General features: G+C 46.9%; 1 protein-coding gene across 12 annotated transcripts in view; it reads right to left on the bottom strand.

Annotated features, from left to right (window-relative positions):
- Nucleotides 1–5929: 5929 nt before the first annotated feature.
- Nucleotides 5930–25823, bottom strand: part of KIAA1217 (KIAA1217 ortholog) — a 421915-nt gene continuing 402021 nt past the window's right edge. For 4 of the 12 annotated variants that reach the window (XM_032396665.1, XM_032396671.1, XM_032396670.1 and 1 more), the window contains 9 exons: nucleotides 25089–25536; nucleotides 22450–22633; nucleotides 18671–18834; nucleotides 17788–17949; nucleotides 14539–14658; nucleotides 10731–10808; nucleotides 9014–10618; nucleotides 8360–8482; nucleotides 5930–7633 (listed from right to left, as the gene is read on the bottom strand). In XM_032396665.1, coding sequence (XP_032252556.1) covers nucleotides 7133–7633; nucleotides 8360–8482; nucleotides 9014–10618; nucleotides 10731–10808; nucleotides 14539–14658; nucleotides 17788–17949; nucleotides 18671–18834; nucleotides 22450–22633; nucleotides 25089–25536 — 3385 coding nt within the window. In that variant the 3' untranslated portion in view covers nucleotides 5930–7132. The remainder of the gene's footprint in view (nucleotides 7634–8359; nucleotides 8483–9013; nucleotides 10619–10730; nucleotides 10809–14538; nucleotides 14659–17787; nucleotides 17950–18670; nucleotides 18835–22449; nucleotides 22634–25088; nucleotides 25537–25823) is intronic. The other 8 variants (XM_032396666.1, XM_032396676.1, XM_032396673.1 and 5 more) reach the window with 6 other exon arrangements.

Below are 25823 nucleotides of genomic sequence, written 5' to 3'. Positions count from 1 at the left end.
CTGCAGAAGGTCTTCTCTGAAAGAAAGAGAGAAACTGGGGGCCGGGAGCTGGGCTAAGGCGCTGGGCCACCCTTCAGGGACGGACTAGGGGCTCTTGGAGGGGAGAAGCCCTCTTGGCGTGGGCCTAGCTCTGCCTACATTTCTTTATTTCTTTATTTTTTTTTAAAGATTTTATTTATTTATTTGACAGAGAAAAACACAGCGAGAGAGGGATCACAAGCGGAGGGAGTGGGAGAGGGAGAAGCAGGCTTCCTGCCGAGCAGGGAGCCTGATGCGGGGCTTGATCCCAGGACCCCAGGATCATGACCTGAGTGGAAGGCAGACGATTAACGACTGAACCACCCAGGCGTCCCTCCGCCTACATTTCTAACCTGAATCTGGGAGCCTACACCCCACCCTCTGACCTTCTCACTGGACCGAGGTGGAAGTCGGAGATAGGCTTCTCCTGCTTGGTCCTCGTCTGCTCACCGTGGGCTTCTGAACTCTCCGCCCTGTCCTCAGATCCCATATCACTCAAATAGTTTTCATACCTACGTGGGTCACCCTCCCACGGGTCTCCTCCCCAAAAAGAGTGGTTCTGCACTTTTTTTTGCTTTTCTTTTTGCTTATATTATACGTTCATAATATTGCAAACGGAGACCTAGATGCACCATTTGAAACACATCACTAAATTGGAATTCACCATCAGGTGGGACCTCTGTAACAAGGGCACTTGAAATGTCTCATTTAACCAACTATTAGGAACCATTGTGGGGACTCCGGGCATCTCCAGAGGCTAAGGGAGGAGGTACAGTGTCAGATCCTTAAATGATTTCCACTCCAAAGGCACTTGAATACTCAAATTGTTGGCTACCAGCAAACAAACCCTAAGTGCAGCCAGTGTTGGGAAACCCGGCAGCACTGGAAGGGTCAAAACACGAGCAAAGCTCTAGATCCACCGAGCCACACTGTCGGTTGGGAGGGAAAGACGGTGTCCAGTAGTGAACTGGTTAGTACTGGTGACTTTCTAATTTAAACAGTTGGAAAGTTTGAAAAAAAAAAATTAAAATACTTTCCAAGTTTGAATCTGCTATCTTGGGGTAATAGTCACCTTTTATTTTTAAGAGACAACATCTTCTCATTACTTCTGGGGCCGCTGCTTTCTAGTGTGAGACCCAGGTTCTCAGCCCTGGCTTCCCATTAGAATCGCCTGGAAAGGTTTGATAATAATCCCCTGCACAGACAGAGCCTCTGTCCTCCCTGATTTAGACTCTCTCTGGGTGGGACCCGGGTCCTAGCCTTGTGATCACAGGGGGCAGCCAAGTTTGCGAACCTGGAACACGAGGAGAGTTTATCCCAAATGCAAGATCAGGCTTTCTTAGGTTCTTCTGCTGCTAGGGTGTATCCCACTGGCCATCAGACTGTTTCCCTGCCTCCCCCCCCCTTAACGTGAGGTGGGGGAGGAGATGGTGTCTGTGGCAAGGCAGAGTTCTGGTTCTAAATGACTCAGCACCTTGCTAATCCCAGAGCTTCAACATTTAGAAGAGAGAAATCCATTTCCACCCATCTTCTTAAGATTTCCTGCCCCTTTCCTCCTCACAAATGCTTAGAGGTTGGGTTTCTTCTGTTGTTAATCACTTGCTCTTCCAGGCATGAATGGAGAGAGCATAAATGTGAATATGGCTAGAGGTTTCGGGAACAAGTTCCAGAAATGGCAGGCCATTCAAGTGGACCCGAGCCCCGAGTGTGTCCCCTAAGTGTTGCCATCTTGTGGAGAAGGGCTCACTGGGCTGGAACTTCACGGCTGGATCCTTACCACCCTTGGGGTTTGCCCGGACTTTTTCAGCAATGAAGTGTGTGTTCCTTACTCTATGCCCAGTGGTTCTCAGCCAAAGAAGTTCTGCCCTTTGGAGGCAAGTGTAGGTTATTTGTGGAGAGCTTGGAAGTTGTCCCAGTGATGAGGCGTGGCGTGGGTGTGGCTGCCGTGGTCGGCCAGGAACTGTCCCCTCCAGCAGAACTTGGTGACGTCCCACCAAACATTCATGTGAGTGAAGAACCTATTTACAATGATCTGAGCCTACAGGCCAATTCTGCTTTACAAATAAGCTTTTGGGCATTCTCAAAATATGCAAAAAATTTTCCAAGAAGGTGTAAAATGAGGGAGAATTTGCTTTGAAGCTTCAAACAGAGTCGTTCACTCTCTGGGGGAGAAGTCACATTAACAAAGTGTTCTTGGGTTTGAGTCTCCAAATGAAGCAAATGCATCTGTTGCTGTGTTCTGCTCATGCGTGTGGCCGCGTGATGGCTTCGTTATATAACCAGTAGGGCACTAGATTGTTTTGCTTAGTTTTTGGAACTACGTGAGTAGGTAGGATGTATCAACATGAATTTTATTTCCTACAAAGCATTTGTAACTTAAAAGGGAGCACAGGATCCGATAAGACTGAGACCCTCATCGTCGCATTTCAAAGACTCTCTGAGGGGCTGAACTGCCCACTCGCAAGTCCCGTGCCTGGTGCCTGGGATGTGTCGGGAAATAAAACTCCTAGAAATGCCTTTGAGGGGCGCTTGGGAGCCCTTTCGGCCCGGGACTGAGTGGAGAAGGTGCTGTAGCAACCAGGTTCTGGGCAGAGGACTGAGGGCGAGGGAGAGGCGTGGCCTAGCGGAGTGTAGGCGGGGCAGGGACACGGTTTTGAGTGGGCGTGGTCGGGGCGGGGCCTTTCTGGCAGGTGGGTTGATTTCCCTGCCGTCTGGCCCTGGTGCCTTCGGGTTTTCGTCCACCTGCTTAGGGAAAAAGAAATTGGTCATCCCAGGTAACGACCCAGCTTCACCTGCCTTCCAAGTGACGCTGGATGAGAATATTAACCCCCTAAGCTGAGTGCTTCTCTACCTGCCCATTTTTGAAGGTGAGGCAGCCAAAATTTGTCACGACGCCTCAATGAACGAGTTTTTTTTTTTTTTTTAAAGATGCTCTATCGTTTGGTCCAGGAATGAAAAACTGCTCGGCAAGTCCTTTCAGAGACACCCTGAGGGTCCCCGACCCCAAGCGGAACGGCCAGGTGTCTCTACCTCCGCCTCATCCCAGACGCACGCCCTGTTCCTTCTCTCTCTTACTCAGCCCGTTCTCTACAGCACGACCGGGAAGAGATAATGGCAGTAATTTTTCCACAAGGTTTTTGTGAGGATTAAAAGGCGATATGTGTAAAACCCTTTAGCATAACCTGGCCTATAATAGGCAGCAGATGGCAGTTATTGTTGATGTGTCCACAGGCGCGAGGACCAAGGACTCCCCCATCAGTGCTAGGCAATTAAACAAATTAAGCATTTTGTGTAAGTCTAGGAATGCACTGTAAGCTCCCCCGCCTTCTCTGTGCAGTGTGTTGAGCATGACTGCCTCCAGGTCATCAGGATGAGCTTTTGTTTCAAGCGAGATGGCCGTGAGCCCTGGCAGATCTGGGGTTCCCTCCTCAAAAGTGCTCACATGACCAGTTTCTTTCTTTGGGACATTATCTTCTCAGGAGCACAGATCAGAGCTCACTGTTGCCTGTGGCCCGGGGTGTGTTTCCCCAACAATGTCACCTGCTTGCTTCTGCAAAATGACCTCTGGAATTTTTGGTTGAAGCAGTCCGCATTCCTCCTCTCCCTCCAAAAAAGCTTCTCGGTTGCTCTCAGATGCTTTCGCATTTTCAGAGCCATGGAGAGGGGAAGAAGTTAGTTTGAATTACAGAGTGGGGCACTCGGGAAGCAGACTGGGGACAGGCATGGCCAAAGCCGCTTTGGGAGCCCAGGGGACGTGTCTACTTTTCTTCACGGGTCTTGCCCCTGGTACTCAGCTCAGGGATGGACATCATCAACTCCTCCCACCATTTGGGGAGTCTGGCTGGGGTGATTTGGGGGTATACCTTCTCCCAATCCTGAAAACGCAACCTCGCAAAAGGACCACTCTTTCGTAGCCATGATTCTAGGACCTTGGCTTTGTTCCAAGACTGTGTCAATCTTTTGTTTTTCTTTGGAAAGAGTCGGAGTCACAGGTAGCATTGAAAGAAAAGCAGTCTCTTTAATGCTGCAGGACTATTAAAAGTTCTGTATTGTACCAGGGAGGGCCAAATGCCATCACCTGGGCGAACCACCTCTCCTCTGGACTCCTGCTGCCCACCGTTAGGTTCACCTGTCTGACTTCTCCGCCTGCCCATGTCTGTGCCATCCCCTCCACAACTAGACGGAAGCCTTTTAAGAGCAGGAACAGTGTCCAGTTATCAGTGTAGCAGTGGTAAGGACAACAGTCCTAACCTTTATCGAGTGTGCATCTGTGTCAGGCTTTTTTTCTTAATTTTTAAAAATATTTATTATTATTATTTTTTTTTTGGAGGGAGAGAGAGAATCTTAAGCACACTCCACACCCAACGTGGAGCTGGATGAGGGGTTCAATCCCATGACCCTGAGATCATGACCTGAACCAAGATCAAGAGTCGAACGCTTAGCCGTCTGAGCCACCCAGGCGCCCGTCAGGCTCTGTCTTAAGAATTTTCTACACATCGAATTTAATCTTCTCAACAATCCTATGAGGTAGGTTCTGTTATTATTCTCCATTCACAGATGAGAAACTGAGGCATGCCCAAGGCTGCACAACCAGCACACAGCATGGGCTGATGGATTGTTGGATGAATCTGATAAGCCCCTATGGTTTATTTTTAAGAGTATTTTTTTCAGAGGCAACAATCTGTTAGTTGAATGATGAGCTTCAAAGATAATGTAGTGAGAGTCTAATAGTGGTTGAACAAAATCTGAAAACCTAGCAGCTCCTATCTAGCACCACCCATTTTAGCTGTTAAAGGAACCAAGGTGCCTTTCCGTTACGTGTTGTCAGAGGCAGCCCGCATACACCCGGACTCAGTTTCCCTCCAAGGTCCTGAGGAGGCAGGCGGCACTTTGCTGGGTCTCAGGGTTATGCCTGAGCTGTGTTGAGTCGTTCCTTCCCCGGGGTACATGCCCCATCCTTCATGACGTCGGCTGCAATTGGCCATCCCTGGTCTAGCCTTGCCAGCACTCTGGGAAGTCTGAGGGCAAACTGAGGATGGGAGCCCCCACCTGTGGTTAGCTGCTTACAAAGAGTTCTCAGCTTGTCCATACAGAGGAGCAAATAAACTGGTACGAGTCAGCTGGTTGCTGTATGTATTTTCACATAGTTGTTGAGTTGTGATGGGACATGATTGAGGTGTTGCAACATTTTAGGCCTAAAAACTCTAAGATGACGACTTTCCCGAGCCCTCCCTGAGACCTGTGATTACAGTTAATAGGAGTAGAGACAGAATATACTATTCCTGATGAAGGCATCCCAGCTCTGTACACTTGAAGCTGAGGACCACTAACAACCAGGTGCTGAAGTAATAATAATTTACCCTTTACATCAAACCAAGTTAAATATTTTGGAGGCAAAAAACAATAGGCAGCTCCCTGAGACTGTTCTTGTTTGTGATTCATAATTTTGGTGTTATTTGCACTAACTGTTCTTCCCATTTTTCAAATGAATACATAAGAGTGTCATGTTGGCTCGCATGGGTCTCTCTACACCAACGATATTTTTTAGAATTGAGAACTCCAAAAGAAGATAGTGACAAAGATGGTTTATTTCTACTTTACTTCTACTGGAAATTAAAAAAGAGAAAGTAATATGAGCCCCTCTGGCCAATGAGGGTGAAAGCTTTGTCCCCAGGTTTGCTTTGTGGTAGGCAAGCCGTGGGTAAGCCGCAGAGACGAGGGTCAACAGGTTACACCAGAAGGCACCACGCTGGCAATGCATTTATCAGGAACTCATCATGACTCAGAAACCCAGCTCGTGTCCGGTTACACGTCACCGACAATGTCCTCAAAACCCAAACCATTTAACTCGGCGATAGTTACATTTGTTCTCTGACTAGGAAGTAGTTTGAGGGACAAGGTACAAAAAAAATAATAAGCATGCAGCCCTTTATTTAGTTTTGCAAAGTCTCTGCTTATAGTTCTGTATATTACATGACTGTGTTATACAAATACATTTATTTACAAAAAACACTCCAGCTGTGCAAACTTGTTGCTTTTTAAAAACGTACGGGGAGTCCCCATTTCTGCCCATCCCGAGATAGAGTTTTAAAGCATGCATAAAAATTAACTTTGGTGTGGGAAAACTACTCTGTGCTGTCACATCCAGTATTTCTGATGTCTATTTATATATGTACAAAAGTTGATCAGTTGACAGAACCGTACAGAAGTGTACGTGTTAAAATCCACAATGCAATAGTGTGGGTTGCCAGGTCTCCGAAAACAAAGGAAGGGGTTCGATACTGCAAAGAAAGCAACTAGAGAATCCCAATATGTTAAAAAAGAAAAAAAAAAAAAAAAAAAGGAAAGGAAGAGAAAAAAGAGAACGAAAGAAAAGTAAAGAAAGCTCGCTTGCCTGGGCTGCAAATCATCATACCTAATTTTCATGGCAGTGCAACGGGATTGATAAACTGCCTTCTACACGCGCCTCTGGGTTGGCTTGTGCAGAAGTTCACGGGCATATTGTCTAGCATACTACTTTCACACGTACAATGCTATAGTATCAAAATGTTTTTGGCAAAAAGGATCTCGAAAGGAACCATGAAGTTTTGACAAAAATAGAAATCTGTAATAAAGCTAAATAACACTAAAATAAAAGGAAATATTATAGTATCTGTTTTACAATTTGTATAGTCACACTTGTGTATTTCTCTGTTCACGTCTAGTCTCCGTAATGAAAAATATTTTTGTACAAAACATACTAAAATTCTGGAATCATACATGTTTTACATGCTGAATACATCTCCCCGCCCCCCACAGTCTCACACTCACCCTTCTTTCCTGCCAGCCACTCTTTTTGTAACACATGCTTACTTCATGTAACAGGTATCGAATATAGACAGTAAACACTGTGTAATTACAACAGCAACAAAGTAAAAAAAAAAAAACAAAAAACAAACGAGCTTTACTGAAATCTATTCATCCAGTATTTAGCACATACTTAGCATTAAGCCTCAAACAGTACAGCAATATGATACATTCTCTTGTGAAAACAGTTGTTGAAGACTGTTGAAAAAAAAAAAAAGATTTTTTTTTTTTAATGTAACTCCGACTTGTGCCTAACAGGATTTGGCCTTTAAGAGGTTTCCTTTGCTGTGGATGGGGTGGCTTTGCTTGAACTTCCATTCTGTGCCTTGTAGCTGGTGAGGCCGGGTGTATGGATGGTCCTGATGCTCTTGGCACCTTGATTCAGTGACGTGGGGGAGGCGGGGGAGGGTGGGGAGGAGGAGGAGGAGGAGGAAGGAGGGGCTGCTCGGCCGTTTTGAGTCTGCAGCGAGAATGAGAGATGGTGGCCTTTACCTGCATGAGTGAGGCTCTGAAACTTTAAGGAGCCATTAGAGACAGAGGGGATGAGGGAGGCAGAGGGGGCGGATCGTCCTGTCTGGGGGCTGAGAGGGTTAGAAGTAACCGATGGTTTAGTAGTAGGTGGAATAGGCAAGTTAGAGCTGTCGCCACTAGCAGAGGGCAGAGAACTGCTTTTCCCAGAGCTGGGAGAAAGGGCTGGAATCTTAGAAGCAGGTAAGGAGGGGAAAGTAGGCTTACAGTCCCCACCAGCTTTCTTAGCACTTCCATTAGCCTGTGAATAAAGATGGCGGGAGACAGTTTGTCAGAGAGCTGGTAACACGATCGATCCACAGGGTCTGGCAACACAGCCCTTCTGAGAATCATTAAATCACAGAGACCAAACCAAACCGAACCAGTTCAAGGCCTGAGCTAAGTCCCGTTGTGCTGTACTGGACCTGGCAGAAACCCCCAAAGTACAGAGCGCAGGATGTGCAGAAGAGGGAGAAAAAGGAAGAACAGGTGTCGTCGGTGAGAACAGGCACATCATCCCACTCCCCGTTCCCGGGTGCTAGGCTGGCCATGCGTCTGGGTGGTTACGGGGGTGGGGGTGGGGCTGGGGCATCGTGATGGACAGTTAATGTGCCTCGAATGCAATGCAGTCAGCATATCCGTTAGTACTGGTGACTTTCAGGGCAGCTCAAGGACAGGTCTGTCTCGGTTTCCCAAGGGGTTCTGATGAACCACTCCCTTCACCAAAGAAAAGCCAATGGGCCTGGCACCTTGCGTTAACAGTTAAACTTTGGAGTCACAAAGTGAAAGATGTTTTATTGTGAGCATGCAAAAGCGTGGTGGAAAGTTTAACAAAGGTTTTTTTAGACTTTCTTCATGCCCCAGATCCCAGATGTCTATGTAAACCATATCTTACAAAGAAAACACAAGATTTGGTATAAACTAAGTCAGCGACTTGCTTCTTAACTGCAATAGCGTCCATCCAAAATTGGGTTTAAGGTAAAACTACCTGACGATATTGGCGGGGATCCTGCAGTTTGGACGGCTTGCCAGGCTTGTCCAGGCTTCCGGGTCTGCTCTTGGAGCTCATGGGGACTGGCATCCTGCTCGTCTGCGGGGTCCCAGCGGAGCCCTGGGGGAAGGAGCAGCATGGGGGAAGAGAAGGAGAAGCACATGAGTGGGTTATCGCCGAGGATCTCCCGCCGTGTGCAGAGAAGGTCAACGTGAGAAGCCACAGCCCTACATGCAGGACAGATCTAGGAGACGGACATCAGGAGACACCACTGGGGTTAATTTGAAGAATCAAACAGAATAAACTGCTCCACTACTGATCAAACGGATTTTAATGTGAGTATCAGAGCAATCATTTCAACAGCAAATGACCGGCCCAGCGTCCTTGCGTTTACCCAACACCAATCAGCAACAGAGGTAAAAAGAGGATTGATTAGCTGTTAGACACCTAGTTGTTGTTTTGAAGGTGAGGGAGAAAGTGTGAGAGAAAGGGATCGTGGCGAACAGACAAAAACAAAACAAAACAAAAAACAAAACACAATGAGCCACCTGAAAGGAAGCAAGTCAATCACAAGACACCTGCTGCTAATGGTGATTATGGCAGATGTAAGAAAGCAGCTGGGTCTTTTCACTTTCCATCAGACCAAGATACCTTACGTGAAGCCGAAGGTACGGACGAGGGGGGCTCTGGGGCAGTGGGAGCTTCATCCAGAACTAGCAGGGAGCGGGGAGAGGCCTCTGGGGCTATGTGGGGTGAGCTTGCAACAGAATCTCTGTTGGGAGAGCATGAAGCGTCCACCAGAGCTTTTGGACTCATTTCACTGATGGTGGTTTCAAGCTGTTTGATAGTTTGCTCCAGGCTGTCCAGCGTCCTGTAGGTATTTTTCCTAATTTCATCAGTTCTGGAAATCAGAGCTGGGCTCTCTGGACCGGGTGGCTCTGGTCTCCTAAGCATGCTTTTGGGGGTGTCTTCAGGTTGAGACCTAGTTATTTCAAATCGCTTGGCTTCCTTGTGCTGCTTCAAGGTGCCGTCCTCCTCCTCCTCCTCGTAGACCACCACCTGCAAAGTCTTCTTCCCCGTTTTGGTTCCTGTGCGAATGGCCTGAGTGAGAGCTGCCAGCTGCTTTTTAGGGAATTTGAACTTAAACTTCTTCTTGGGGTTTTCAAACTGGTCATCTGTCCCGTCGCCCTTGCTTTCTGAACTTGGAGAATCTGCTTGGCTGAACTTGCCCCACTCCCTTTTATTCATTTCCTGTCCTCCTGATGTGTCAGCCTTGGCCGACGGGCAGTGTGGCTGTAACTCACGGTCAGCCTGCCATGCCGGTCCGGGGCTGCCGGAGGCCATCTCCTCGGGGAACTTTCGGGAAGTATTGTTCTGGACCCCTGGGTCTCCGTTTTCCTCTTCTTCCTCCTCCTCTATCTTTTCCTCTGTCATCATTCTCTCTAATTCCTCATCGCACTCCTCGAATATGGTCGAAAGTCTCTTATACGCGGACCGGATGTCCATGGGCTCGTCAAAGATGATGATAACTGGTTTCTTGTCCAGGCACACGACTGGCTCTTCGTTTTCAGTTCCTCCTTGTCTGGAAGTTGTCTCTTTTTTGGCATCAATATTAACCGTCTGTACATCTTCCCCCTTTTTGCTCACTATGTCTCGGACCTCCCCACTGGAGAGAACCTGGACCGCGGTTTTGGTAATCATGAAGGCAATGTTGTCGGGGGTCGCATTTTCCTCAGTGGGAGAACTTGGGGTCGACTCCCCGTCCTCGCTGAGGTTCACGTTCACATGCCGTGCCCCCTTGGGTCTCAGAACGACCTGGCCGAACTCTGTCATGGGAACCTCTTGATCTTGAGTTTTCACATCACACGGGCTCAATTCAGTTGACCTAGAGGGAGAGGGAAGGTCACACCTATCTGTATTTTCTGGTCCTTCTAGACTCATCATCTCCTTTGTCTTTCCATAATTCATCTTCTGATGCTCAGTGTCAGATATAGGGTGCTGCGGTCCTGAGCTCTTAGGTCCTTTGTTTATTTCAACTTCCGACGGACTAGTGCCAGGGTAGCTGGAGTTCACCTTAGACACATTTTTCTGGGAATAGTTTCTACTGTCTCTAAATAAACTCTTGTTGGATATGGAATTTTCCTTCTTTTGGATGTCTGTTTTGTACTCTAAGGTTCTTGATGCATCAGAAATACCATTCCCCATTGCTATTTCCCACTTAGGATGGTCAAGAGGTGCTAGAGCCCCTGCAGTAACCTGAGAGGGACAACGGAGGAGGGAAACCACACACATTAATCAGAAATGGATCTGCAAGAGAAGGTAATTAATCTGCACGGTATCATTTGGAACACAGATCTGCTAAACTCACCTTTCGGGATTCCATTTGGGGGCCATTTTCATATTCAACATCAGATTTCCGTACGTCTTCATGGAAAAATTCCAAATTCTGGTAGAATAGTGTAGGACATGTTACTCCACAAAACCACATCCCCCCAAGGTGGACTATCACTAAATTGTTCCTGTAATTTAATACTTCCAAACCATGCGGGCCAAGCACATTTGTTACACACTAGTCCAAAACCTATATAGCTCTGTTTACCTTGGGTTGCTTTGTTCTCCAACTTCCAAAAATGCCCTGTGTTTGCACAAGACGAAAATCTCAATTAGCAAAGTGTTTTAAGTATTTCGAATTCTGTGAGGGAGCAGTTAAGAGAATAAAGGGACCGATTCTGTATCAACACGTTCTCTTTCCAGCATCTGATTGTGAGCCTAGCAGAATCTAACACGGGAAGAGGGGTGTGGCGCTGTCGAAAGCACAGTATCTCGGCAGGCAGAAGATTCTCACTCTAATCCAGACCTGCCACTTAACTGTGTTACCTTCACTTTTCTGGGCGTCAGTTTTCTTGCTTATAAACCGAGGAACTAGACCAGGAGATTTTTCACGTCCCTTCCAGCTAGGTCTTTCAGTACTATCTCTGCTTCTCTTATGGAAATTGTCCTATAAGGACTCTGCATCTGTTGGGTGTGGTACTTGGAGATGAAAAAATACCCCATAATTATTCCCCGGTCAAAGGACAGACTGAAAAGGGACTTGCAGTTTTTTACTCGGACTCGCCACGTAACGTGTCACAACAGCCTTCAAACTAACAATACCCAAGGCGATCATCAAATCCAAATTCAGAATGGTAATGTTGCCAAAATGTCTAAACATTTCCAAAGCAGACACGTGAGACTAAAATGATGGTCGTGACATCGTAATTCAGCTTTTAGTCTCTAAATCCTCCGACATGGAGCGAAGGTCCATTTCTGAGGCTCTCACCAAGATTCAGGGCGTGAGAAGCCAGCGGTGAGGGCCGGGTGTGGACAGTGCTTGACCAGGCAGCGTGGCCTTTTCCGGCACGTGTGTGTCTGTCCCCTCGGGCCCTGCCGTGATACTAACACTAGCCGTGTCTCATCGTTTCCCAGGCACTGCTGCCTTCTCTTCTTGTTGCTGAAGCCCGAGAGGAAGAGGCGGTGATAGATGGAACACAATCCCAAGGAAGTTGTTTGGTTAAAGCAACGACACCATAACAAAGCACAATAACCAGGCCCCGCCAAAGTCAACCCCGAGCAATCCCACCACCCTGTTACAAATGGAAAGAGCATCCATACACCTTCAAGGAGTAACACACAAACAACAGAGTCAGTATTAATCACATGGAAACGTCGTACAGGATACAAGGTACGTTAGCTACCCACACCTTCCTCTTTAACTTGCCCTCCTCCCGGTAAGGCCTCCAAATATGTGCAACGATTCAGCTGGTGTGCTTGAACAATGTCAGGTCTAATGTGGGATTTTAAACTTGGGTTATTAAACAACTAACACATCCAGTAAAAAGGTCTGAAGAAGAATAAATGAGGTCTTGCGCCCAAACGTGGAGCTAGCATACCCTGCTAGGACTCGGGTGAGAAGTTAGCCATGAAACGGACAAGGAATTGACATGTGTTGGCCTCTGTTCTGATCGGTCCCAGCCCACACCACATCCATTGTTAAGTATTTCAAATGTCACCCAGGAACATACGTATTTTAAAACGGATGTAGTAGCAGGCATACTCCGATGAAAGCCACTAAGATAAAGATGTCACAAGGGTAGGTTTCACATGACCTGTCATTTTTGTCACTGGGCTAGAAAAAAGAATGAGTGTATCAAAGCAGGTGTATTAACTTTATCCAGGGTAGCTTGGTCACAAATGTCATGTAATCTCACAATGACATCTTAGATATGCTCTCAGATGGTCAAGACTCTGTGTAAAAGGTAAGTAAGCCTCTTAATATCTGCTTATAGGCCCTTAGATTTGGATTGTTCAGATAACTGTGTAGCAGGCTCAAAATGCATACGGGCAATAAACGAAAATCATCAGAGACATAGTTATAGGAAAACTGCATACAAGTGCAGTACTAGGCTAGCGCTTCATGACGATAGGAGAAAATTTTAAAGAAATATTTGACTTATAGAAGAGTAGATGAATAGACCACGGAGAGGTTAATAATGATACAAATTTGGGTACCAGTCCGATACTCATGGTTATTATGAAATAGGTCAATCTACTGAGTATAATGATCTACAATAAGCACTAACGTCCCTACAAGGCTCTTACTACAGACCGGCTTATCTGATGAACTCGACTGAGATGAATGAAACCAGAAGGATATGGCTTTCTAATTGCAGGGCAAGAAATCTCATGCAACCTTTTCGCCAATTAGCAAAATTCTACGAGACAATGATTGTCTCTAGAGGGATCTTCCAGAACTTCCCTGTTCCCAGGCAGCGTTTTGGCCAGAAACAGTCCCATTAGCCCAGGCATGCCCTGTGACCAGGGTCTCTGGGGGCCTTTCATGAGCTGGTTTTAATAAGGCCACGTAGGGCAATCCCACAGACTGAAAGAGCAATATATTTCCAATATGGTGTCATGGGTTCAATCCAAATGAACAGGAGATTTTCTTCATGAGAAAGATTTATCAATAATAGTCTCGTAACCTCTGCTGGTGCACAGAAATTCCCCTCACCTGGCCTGTAACAGTTTTATATGTCAGTTATGTGGCAGACGTAGTTTGCAGGAGGCCTTGCGATGGCTGTGAGACAGGGAGCAGGAGCCCGGCCTCCCTGGCAGAGCGTCACGGCTGGGAGCTATAAGCCCCAGGACTGTCTCTCTTGAAGGATTATGTTAGAACAGCCCCTGACTTGGGAGCCTCGATCTCCCATCACTGAGCTTTCTTATACAGGGACTGAGGTCGCCACCTGGTGTCGCTAGTAGGCTACACGGTGGCTGATTTGTTTGACTTTATCTAGGGGATGCTAGAACCTTCGATTTCTGAAATAAACGTTCCTGGCGAAAAATGCTAGGACTTGAGTTGGTCATGATAAGCTTTCAATCCTGGTGTGTAAACAGAGGCTTCCTTCAGATAAGATGGCTCTATATCCAAAAATCTAGATGCGACTTAAAGAGTTGACATTCAGACAATCAGGCCAACGTCCTTTCCCTAAAGTACTTAGGTAACGACAGCAAATTTTGTTTCAGAGCCTGGACATCTGTCTTGAAGCCATTAGGATGCCACAATGTATATTAGCACTAAACCCAGACTGGACTTACTGTCTTGCAAGGTATAGTCTGAGAATGTGTAGTACTTAACAAAAATTCTGTCTGGCATTCTCGAACATGTGTGCAAATACATATGTGTAAGTTCCCATGAGGACACACCTGTGGATGGTGGCAGGCTTACAGCTCTGCCGTGTGTTTTCTTCCCAGAATCCAAGGTTTGCAGCTACTTCTGATGTAGGTGTGTTGGACCTAGAAGACCTGTTAAAACTTAGAAAAAGTGCTACACACTCGATCGATGTTTCTATTTTTTTCCTGGAGTTCTAGAAAAATCTTGCAAGGCGTTACGTATACTCTTCGGTTTGGGAAGATAATGCCTAAAATGCTGCACAGACTATTGCGTGCTGTGCGCAGGAACACTGAGGTCACTGATTAATCTCTGATTAAACCTAAGGCTGTGTCTCCATTAGTTTAAAAAAAAAAAAGGCGAGAGAAAAAAAGAGAGGGCATAGAAGGACAAACGCAGGAGTGGTGTTAGTGTCAGCGCAAGGAAAGAAGGACCATCGGCCTGGGTGGCAAATGTGTCACCACCACGTTACCTTCTTCTCCTTGGGTGGGACCGTGGCCCCCGGCCTAGTGTCTTTAACGTGACTGTCAGCCCGGCACTGCTCGGCATGACTGTTTGAATTTACATCCATAAAGGAACACTTCTGGAATGCCTGAGGGATTAAAATACTGAGGTTAACGGGGATCCAGGTGCAGGGAGGAGGAAGGAGGGAAGAGGCAGAGTCCAGAGACACGGAGACCTGAGCCCAGGCCTGCATGCAGGTCACACGGGGCCAGGGAGGCAGCGTCTGCGAAACGGGCTCCGCATTTGGGCCTCAGGCAGCAAAGCTGAATGCTGAGCCAGGGGCAAAGGCTTCCTATGTGCGCCCGGCAGGATTAATGGACAGAAGCCTTGAAAGGAATGCCCTTTCTTCCAGAACCTGATTTACATGTAGTAGGGCTTCTTGCTTTGACCTTTAAAAAATGTTGAATATGTAAATGAATTAAGACAAGAAGCTATCTTTCTTTTTTCTCGGTCATTTTCTTTCTTTTCTTCTTCTTTTTTTTAACCAGCTTTCTTGAGGTCAGAGGAAAAAGGGCACAAGATACTGCAAACCTCTCAATCGTACAACAAAAGTAATCCTTACCAATTCACTGTCTGCGGTAGTAAGGGACTCCCATCCTCTGAGGGGTTCTGAAGTGCATTAGAATAAAGTGATGATGCCCTTTAGCACCCGGGGGGATTCTGAGCAGCCTCGGGGTTACCCGAGCCTCTAGCCCTGTCCCTGAAAACTATCAGGTTTGGTTCTAGGAACCCACGCCGGCTCACGTGAACATGGGGTGAGGGAGGCCAGTTCTCAGACGGACAGAAAGCATAGACTGTGTCTCTGGGGCAGAGAGTGGGAGGGACAATACGATCGTGAAAGCAAGAAAGATGAAGGACTCCAGTGTCCAGCTTCTTGAAATCAGTGGTTCTCAACTCAACTACATGTCACCTTGTTAAAAAACAATTCTGTTACCCAGGCATCACCCAGAGAATAATTCATTCAGAATTCATTCAGAGGCCCTTTTTTCTTTTTTAAAACACTCCCCCAGATAATTCGAATGCACACCTGGGACTAAAGACCAGTTGTTTAAACGAAAAAAATCCCAAATAATTGCGTCATATTTTCTTAATGTCAAGTATGCTCCTTTGGAAAAACTCTGTAGGCAGAAAGAATAACCCATGCCCGCACCAAGTTGACCATTTCAGGACGGGTCCTAAAATACGAATGAAGCTGATGCCTGGGGCCTTGCCGGCCTGCTCTCCCCCTACTCCACTCACTCCCCGTGCCTGAAGTGCTGGCTCCCCCTTGCAGTCCCTCAGACACCCCAGTCCTTGCTAGCCCTGGAGATGCCCACTAAAGCCACTCGCCATCTCCACTGGGCTGTCAGACCCTGGACTTGGGAGCCTGTGGCTTCTTCTGATGCCTGGTACCCTGGAGCAGGCAGGTGCCCCACAGTTTCATTCTGGAGGTTGCACCTGCTCCTCGTCCTGCCTCAGGGCATTGAAGTCCAGAGCCTGCAGCTGACCTTCTGAGGCAGCAGGTTGGGTCCCTGCCGCCCGCAGGAGAGCTGCCTGGCTTTGGCTAAGTTAGGCTTAGAGCACTTTATTCACCAGTGTTACCTAACCACCAATACTACAACAAGGAGCCAAATACTCCAGCCTCTGAAAACTTTCAGTCAAAGAAAGCATCCGCGGTATGTAGGCCTCAGTGGAGGGAAATGTTCTCAAGCCAAGAGCTCTAAGAAGCTGGAACAAATAGATGACTTCTGATTGGGGGCTAGTGCAGGATTATTCACGAGCCTAAAGTCTCTGCTTCTTGGATTAGTAGTGACTGCTCACCTTGCACAGATTTAAAATCATCTAGTGCTTTGTCATCCATTTGAACCAAACTGGGCCATGATCAATTCTTACCACACTTTGGGGCAGATGCTACAATGAATGGTCCCAGAACCTGCCTCCACATCTTTGGACAAGGCCTGATCCCCCAACAACCAGCAGGCTTGTCATTGCCAGTGTCCTCAGCCAGGGGTCCTCACTGGATCACTGAGTGACGGACACCTCCACGCTCTCAACTGTTGCATGCGTCCCTAACCTTAGCAGTCTACGGTTCTTACGAATGACACTCTAACCATTCGGAACACCTGTCTGCAAGCTGATTGGTGGGAAGGATGTCCCAGGCCAGTTTGGGAGTTTTAGTGAGGCTCGGAAGGGCTCACCCATATTCATAAATCAACCCAGCAGCCCTGTGAATCCAAACAGCCCAATTTTGGCAGTTACCATGAAGGAAGGCAAAACAGAACTGCCGTGGTAGAAATGACACGGTTTGCAAGTCTCTCTACTCCGCGTGAAGAATGCGGATCTGTGGGACCTTCACAAAACCATGAGTACACTGGTGAACAGGCAACATGTTTTGGAGCCCCATGTGGTTGTGGTCTGACCATCTGACCATCCAAAGGGGGGAAAAATCCTACAATAAGTATGGGTCAAAGTGAAATATTCTACGAAACAGACTTTAGTCTGGGAATTGTGCATATGTCTCTGGTTCGAAAAGTTCTTAGAACGTACAACCAAGGTAGATTCACAGCCATGATTTGAATGTGGGATAAGCTTTGAGTCTAGTTTCTGTACCCCATCCTTAATCCTATGGATGGACTCTGTCAATTAGTTAAAAAATAAAAATCCAAAACTAATACATAAAGTATCATTTCTCAAACAGGCCAAAGAAAATGGGAATCGTTCAACTTGTCAGAATATTTGAAAAGATGACACTGACACCGAATGGGAGCCTGGTATGGAGAGCAGAAGGCCTAAGGGCAGCCATTCGAGTATTAAAACCAAAGGATGGGACCCCACCTGAAGTGGGCCTTAGTCAGTCCTTATGAAGACAAGACAATGGCTGGTATTTCTGATCCCTGTCTTAATTGCTTGTGAAATGAAGCTGAGTATTAAGACTAAAATCAAGGAAAGCAAATCCTCTCAGCCAGAGCTAGGAAAACTTGCAATTGATCTTCTGTATAAACTTCCCGAGCTGTTTTGTGAAATGATCATTCCTTACACATGTCATGAGGTACCCTGAGAGCCTAGTTCAGCGCCATCTTGGAAAAGTGGAAGCCAAGGCCAGAAGATGCAGCTTTTGGGGCCTAAGTCCAAAGGCTCCTGGCCAACCCTCTCTAGCTAATGAATCTGTGACAGACACAGCCAGAGAGTCCTAGATATGAAGGCAAGGAGCCATAGTCAAGTCACCTCATCCACGTACCTGGAGTTCTGCCATTATTTTGTCTCCTTCCTCTTCTTCCTCCTCATCCTTTGAGGAGGAGGTAATGACTGATGGTGGGGATGGGGTCCAGGCAGAAGCAGGCTCCTCTGGACATTTTGTGGCTCTAGCCTGGGGGCTTGGTACAGCATCTTCACTGCTTGCCTGTGGAAGATTCAAATCACAGATACTGGCTTAACCCCTGCAGGTGCTGGTGAAAAGAGGGCCAGATCATGAGAACACACGTTCCCTTACTGTCTGGTGCATTGGCTTCCTAACTCTTCAAATCGAGTTCAAAGACTATAATATCCCCTTGCATTTAGTTTGGGTTTTTTGTTTGTACAAGCTGTCATTTTGGTGAATAGATTGAAGATTTTTAATAAAACTGTAACTACTCAACATTCGGTGCCTTTAAGAAAGGCCCGCCCATGCTACATATCCTCAGAAATTGTATTTCACATTTAGCACAAAAGACAGAACTTGCCAAGTGAAGTGGAAGCTGAAGCTCATTGAGCATCTTTCTGTGCAGACTCTCACACCTATGTTAGCTAATCTCACTTAGCTTTGTAAGATGGTCTTTCTTTGGCTTCCTCTTCACCCCTCATTTTCAATCTTATGCCGCCTTGCTGGGGAAGTAGCTTGTGATTTGCATTTTACATTGTTGCAGCTAGAAGTCAAGTAAGGATAAAGCTCGTAGCGCTGAGTCTAGTCCAATAACACCAGCTGACATTTTCCCAACTGTGGGGCCTTCCTGTGATGTAGCTTAGTCAATTCTCTCCTTCTCTGCCTTACTACTTGTTGTGTTCTAAAGGAGAATAGAGAGAACCTTGTCTAAGTGTATCATTTGAATCCAGAGACCAGTTTACCAGCGCTTAACCCATCAGACCTTAGCGGTGGTGTTCTCCTTCCTGCTGGTGTAGACCACGTCGCCGGACCTCGTGGTGGTGAGCCCTGATCCTGGCAGGTAGCTCCGCCGAGGGGGCGGGGGAGGAGGAGGTGGGGACTTACCCCCCAGCTTGTCCAAGTCTTGTTCTGGATTTGGAGAGTCTTCTGGAAAACAGGGTATCATTGAAAAATAATATCTTTGTAAGATAACGTCCAGAACGGTGTATTTCTAGAAACTCGATGCAATCTGACTTAAACATTTCTCTAGTCTCTCCCTAGTGTGATGATTAAAGGTATGGACCCTGAAGCCTGACTGACTTGAAATCTCAGAAAGATCCTGCACAAGTTAACTAACTTCTCTCTGCCTCAGTTTTCTCATCTGTTAAATGGGTATTATTATGATCTTCTCCACTGGGGTGCTGTGAGGATGAAATAACTTAATATACATGAAGCATTTGGAACAGTGCTTACTGGCTTATTGTAAATGCAATGCAAGTACAAGCTATCCTTATTCAACAAAAAATCTGGGTATTACTTGGAGAGATGAAATATTGGAACCTAAAGACAAATCCAGGGGTACCTGGGTGGCTCATTCAGTTAAGCAGCCAACTCTTGGTTTTGGCTCAGGTCGTGATCTCAGGGTTGTGGGATTGAGCCCCACATCAGGCTCCGCACTCAGCGTGAAGTCTATTTGTCCCTTTCCCTCTGCTCTTCCTGCTCCCTATCTCCAAAATAAATAAATAAAATCTTTAAAAAAAGACCAATCCAGAGCCCCCCGCATAGCCTCTAAAGCCTCCGTCCCTCAAGTCTGAAAGACAGTGTGAGCAGGAGGGGTTGGAGCAGGGGATGCTAGAAGAATCTGGCCACTGAAGGGCCAGAAGGCAAGTGGGAGGCAGATGGAACAGAAAACGAAGTCAGGGAGAAGTGGATTTTTGGTCATAGTTGTGTGATTGGAAACGGTTCTTTGCTAACAAAAGGAGGCAGTAAACACAGAACTGCAGAAGTATAAATTAGGATAGACACCAAAGATTAGAAAATGCAGATATCTGCTTAGCGTTCTTCAGAAAACTTCCCCAAAAAGGCACTTAATAAAATTTAAACAGTGGGCCCCATTCCTGCCTTTATCAATATTCCTCACCTCTGCCCTTCACCAGCACTCAACCCAAGAGCTCACTAAGGCGGGAGAGCCAGGAATTCACAGTCCGGAGCTTCCAAGTGGGCTTTGCCCCAGCTCTCTCTAACAAGGTGCCCTCCCTGGAATGTGCTTGTCTCTTCTGAGCAACCTAGTCAGAGCTGTTTGAGGAGTTTCTACTTAAAATTATAATAAGGATGTGGGTAAATCATTGGGGTGAAATGCCCACGATTACGTGTAGTGGCCGGTTTTAGTCTCATGCCTGAGGGTGCCGGTTACAAGGCCCAAGCAGCACTGGGCCACCTGGCTGGTGCCTAAGCCAGCAGCCCAGCCTGGGGATGGCCTCGTCAGCTTTGTGGGTCCCTCCAGGGACTGGCACAGGCTGATGGGCCCTGCAGGTGGGCCCAGGTCTCCTCTCCTGTGTAATGACAAAGACTGCCTCTTTTTTTTGTTGTTTTTGTTTTTGTTGTTGTTGTTGGTTTTGGTTTTGTTTTGTTTTTTAAAGATTTTATTTATTTATTTGAGAGAGAGAGAAATATCGAGAGAGAGAGAGAGAGAGCACGAGCAGGGGGGAGAGGGAGAAGCAGGCTCACCGCTGAGCAGGGAGCCTGATGCAGACTCGATCCTGGGATCATGACCTGAGCTAAAGGCCGACGCTTAACCTAACACTGAGCCACCCAGGCGCCCCCAAAAGACTGCCTCTTTGACCAGCTTTGGTGAGGCTCCTCTGAGCCCTTTTCTCCATTAGGCTTTGCCCTTGGTCGGCTCAGCCCAGTTTTAGCAAAGAATTCTACTAAGTCAATTTAGCAAGAATCCCCCGTTCTTGACATCTGACTGGGTTCTTCATTCCCCACCCTGGACATCCAAGCCTTTAGCAAGAACCTCCCTATCCTTGATATGCTGCATTCAGAGTCGAGTTCAATTTCTCACCCACTGCAGTGGTCTTGAATCAAGTCTTCCTTGCTCTTTTTAACACATAGCTCTGAGAATAATTTTTCTTTAACACAGAATGAGGCTATAGTCCCTAAAACTTTCTACTGATGTTTAGGAGCTCTCGGTCCATCCCCTTTATCGAAGTAGTCAGCGCACACAAGAGGAAATACAAAAAAGTTTTTTTTTAAACCCTCAGTGTAGAATTTTACCTCATTAGTAAACACAAATAAAAAAATAACGTCCATGCCAAATAAGTAAAAATGATAGAAACCAACATTTGCAGGTAACGGCTTGTACTCGTATGCATTTCTGGTAGCCTGTACATTAGTGGACTCTTCCTGACAAGAAATCAGGCCACGTGTTAAAAAAACAAAAAACAAGGGCATCTGGCTGGCTCTGTCAGTGGAGCGTGCGACTCTTGATCTCAGGGTCGTGAGTTCAAGCCCCACGCTGGGTGTAGGGTTTACTTAAAAATAAAAACAAAAAGAACAACAAGAACATTTTAACTGAGTGAAAAATACTTTGGAGACTGATTTTTAAAAAATACTTCATGCAATTTTTTTTTTAATCTGAAGGAATAAGAAGCCCAAACGTGGTAAATTAACAAAATGTAGTGTTATTATTTTTGCTGTATAATCATGGAGAAGGAACAGTTCTAATTTATAACTATTTTTTATAATTTACTTATGATTCTAAAACATCCAGGGACTATCTGACAAAATTAATAATGGGAAAAGCCAGATTAGGCCAGATAGAAATGGAAGGGGGTAGATCCTTACCCATGAGAAATTCCTCACGGGAACTCTGGGAGAAAAGCTGTCTTGGGGAGAGCAGAGCCGCCCCTCCCAGGCCCCCTCCTTCCCGGGCACATGATGCTTCACCCTCCAGGTCCCTAAACAGGCCTCACACAGCCAGCAGGTGGGGAAAGGAGGTAGAAAAACTTAGCATGGACTGATGGGGAGAGTTTCCGTGAGTGGGATTTTAGAGCAGCTTTGGGGAAGGAAAACCTGAGACAGGGTTTCAGTGGTTATAAACTGTATCTACTTTCATGTTCCTGGACATGCAAGTCAGGATGGCGATTCCTTTTCAAATTAATTTTAGTTCCTGGATGAGGCGTCAGTGAATGTGGCTCCGAGACACTGGGCTGCAAGTAAAATCGTGTCTTTGTACACAGCTCTGAAATCAGAGTAAGGCGTGGTGCTTGTTGGTTGGAGATTTAGTAGGCTGGGTTTTCTAACAGTTATTTTATGTTGTTAGTGACACATCGATGCTTAACTTCCATAGTTTAGTTGGTTCAATATACAATCTAATAATTTTGATTTAAAAAATGCCATTTTGCCTTATGATCTAATATCCCCTTGGGAGCTCATAAAGGCTGGCTTTTTCTTCCTGCAGCGCATGAAAAGCTCTTATTTTAAATGCAGCCCTCATAGTCTCCCAGCTGGTGCTGTGAAGTGTCATAAATTCATAGGAAATGTAGAAGCTAGGGATCTAAATTTTACCTTACTGGGCACTACTCTAGTGCCCTAACGCAGAACACAGTTTCCCTACTATGGTTTTGGTGAAAATGTAAGAGTGAGAATCTAGTGATACCTGAGGATTTGTGCTTTCAGTTTCACAATTTTATAAAATTCTTGAGAAGTGAGAGATTGGTCCTGTCGGCCAGCATGTGCTTAAGTGGGCAGCCAGCCTGCTCAGCTGGGTGAGCGCCTCACCTGAAAGTTCGAGCTTGTCTCCTGGGGCATCACCCTTTGTTTGTGGGCCCAAGGCTGGTGGCATCTCCAGGTTTGGAATTGACTTCATGATATTGGCCTGAGCTTCTTCTAGTAGCTTCTCAAACTCTTTCCCGTTATAGTGGTCCAGATTTTGCCTTTTCTCTTCCCATTTCCTTTCTGCTTTCTGAAGGAAAATTGCAAGTGAAGAAAGTTTAGCAACCAGAGGGAAAGCTAATTAGGGATTTCATGTCGGTGTAGGGGGACGTGTGACACAGGTAAAATGTTGATAAAATAAGGCTCTGGTGTGCGTGCTGAGGGACATTTTTGTACCTCAGACAAACCTGCCTCTGTGCTCGCTGCCACGTAAGCCCAAGTGATTGATATTCATTCACAGAGAAGCAAGCTCAGAAACCCAAATTCATTCATTAACTGATTATTGAGCATTTATTGCTACTTTCCCAATAGTATTAAAAAGGACACAGGGATATGCTTTCAAAAGTATGCATCCCATAACCAAGTTTCTGTTCGTGAAACTGAGTTTTCGTCATAGAGGAGATGTGCAAACGGACAAGAACAAAACCAAAACATTCATTGGGAACAAAGACTCCTACACCTCCAGTCCACGTTTGCCTAAGAATTGCTATATGGCCTCTGGGTCAAACGTTCTTACATATAAAATGGGGGTTATTTAGATTACCTCTAAGCTCCACCAAGTTCTACAGTAGGGAGAAATACATGAAATGCATTTTTAAATACCCGTACATTTTTGAAAAGAACATTTTCCTGTGATTCTAGGGCAGCACAGGAATCATTCCAGATGGGCCGCGGGGAAATCTGCAGCAGGATTACTAGGACCCCACAATGTAAGAATGGGAAAAGACAGAGGAGATCGCTTTCTTAGCACACTCTACACAGGAGATGCGAGGGCCCAGGGAGACGAGGATTTGTCCAAGAGTCACGCTGTGTAAACCCGAGTCTCCACCATCACCATCCTTACCAACCCCTCCTCTGCTTTCTTTGTCCTTCCTAACATTTATTATTGTCTGGCATACACTGGTTCTCGATCTCTCCCTACAAGCAGGTACGTTTCGTGAAAGCACGGGCTTTGTCCCTTCAGTTCACTGCCTGCCCCAGAGCCTGTAGGGACCTGGTTGTGAAGGAAGCTCCCCCTCATTCATCAGCAATGGAGTGGGCAGAAAGGCCCAGGCCTCCTTTCTGCGGATCGGGGCATTTTTAGAGATGACTCGCAAGTCGAAACTTAAAATACACACACATCAATGATAACTGTGCCCAGTGGGTTCTCAATAGATATTTGTTAAATAAACGGGTCGTCCTACTGACATCATTTCCATATGGACACATATGAAGGGGCAGATCCACTCATTCTCAGGAGGAAACAGGTTTCCAGGCTGCGCCCCTGCCCTGCGGGGCAGGAGAGGATCGAATCGTCGTGAGGCAATCACATTTCACCCCTCCTGTGAGATGCATTTTGTGAGTGGCTGGCTTGGATTAGGGCACAGCTATGACTTGGGAGCAGGCAGAAGCTACCTAGCGTTCAGAGGCCCGGTTGCCAGGACCGCGGCCGTGGCCATTTGAAGAGGTTATTTTTCTCTTGAGACCTGCATTATCCACTGCTGACCTGTGAGAGAGGCAGGAGGGTCAGCGCCAGGGTCTGGGGTAAGGAGTGGAGGACACGAGGGGGCAGGAAGAAGGAGGAAGCAAGCTGTGCTCCTCGGGCATGGACACCAGCTCTTAGATAAAAAGAATCTTTAAAAACATGGCCTGTTCTCTGTTCTGTGACGTTAAGGCCTAGTTTTCTCTTTCCATTTTGACAGTCTCTGCCTTTCATCCCGAGACTAGGCTAACTACTTCCTATCCCGCACCCTTAATCCTAGACCCACCTCCTTAATCAAATCTGTACATTGTTTCAGAGTGATTTTCTGAAGATGCTATTTTTTATCGCCGGTCCAAGCAGCAACATTTTTCTGGATGCCCACACCATGACCCTGAGGCATCTCGGACTGCCCTGCAGCTTGTCTTGCCAGGTTCCTCTGCCCCGTCTTGTTCCCATTACACAGGTTTCCTCGTGTCTCCCTTTGCTCCAGCTGTCCTCTGCCCCAGCCTGCCCTCACCACCCTGCTCGGCTCACCCAGAGTCTACTGATTTTCCGAGACCACTGGCAAACCCTCCGCGGGCCTGCATGCACCAAGGGTAAGCCTGGGCCTGCACGCGCTGGCTGGGGAGCGCTGACTCACACTTCTCCCCAGCTGCACGTTCCCTGACATCCTGCTGTAACTCGAAATCAGTGATCATGGGAGAATACACCACAGAAATGGGCAAATTCTACAAATCAGGGTGTTTTCCCCCCCAGAGAGCCGGTGGTTAAACACTACCCAGCATAGCGGGGCCTCACCTTCCTACCCTTCTTGAAATCCGATGACCTTTCTCTTAATCTGGCCACTGAAACCCATTTATAGGGCTGTCTTTGAGATAAATGTTTATATATATTTGACAAAAATCTATCTTTGATACATATACACATATATGTATTATCTTTACAATCAGACGATAAATCTTCAAGGGAAAGGACCAGGTGTTATTCCTTTATGGGGCTACGAGAAAGGGAAATAGGACCCTACCTCAATAGACACTGCCCTATTCTTGGCACTCACGCTGTGGATTTCCTCGATGAACAAGCTCTGCATGGTGGAACCGTTCACGGGCGTCTGTGGGGACTGCGGAGCCTGAGCGGACGGCAGAGCGGAGGTCCCTTCCTGAGCGGCGGCTGGAGGGCTGGCCGGGTGGGGACCGGTCCCTGCAGGCAGGTGGTGAGCCGGGTTCAGCAGGGCGGCCGAGAGCTGGGAGGGCTGGATGAGCACAGGAGAGCTCTGTGCGTGGTGAATGGTCAAGGGCACCACTTCCGACTTCACGTCGCCGGGGACTCCTGCCACGGGGAGGGGCTGGCCCGAGGCGTGGGGTGCCTCCTCTTGGTTCTTCAGGACTTCGGCGGCCGTGGCCTTCTCCATCGCCACATACTGAGCGGCCTGGGACGCATCTGTACCTTTCAAGAGCCCGTCGGTGACATGTCTGGGAGAAACCAGGCACAGCAACATTAACTCTTAAAATGGGTAGCTTGCATTTTATTTTTATGGCATGAACTCGAACGCTGTGTTATCCCAAAGCCAGGCAAGCTATTCTTGCAAAATTAAGATGTTCAAAAACCCAGAGTTGCAGCTCAGGGTTGGGGGTTTCCATAGCAACTTCCTAATGCCCTCCAGCTGCCTCCCAGCTGGCTCTGATAGCTGCGTTCTCAGTCCTTCCCTCGCGAGATGGTCTGTCTCTTGCTTTCCACTAGCGTGGTCTTGCCCAGCCGG

Source organism: Phoca vitulina, unplaced genomic scaffold (assembly GCF_004348235.1).
Source record: "Phoca vitulina isolate PV1807 unplaced genomic scaffold, GSC_HSeal_1.0 scaffold93, whole genome shotgun sequence".
Classification (NCBI taxonomy): Eukaryota; Metazoa; Chordata; class Mammalia; order Carnivora; family Phocidae; genus Phoca; species Phoca vitulina.
The sequence above is the reverse complement of the archived record's forward strand: the minus strand, read 5'-3'. Positions and strand labels throughout refer to the sequence as shown.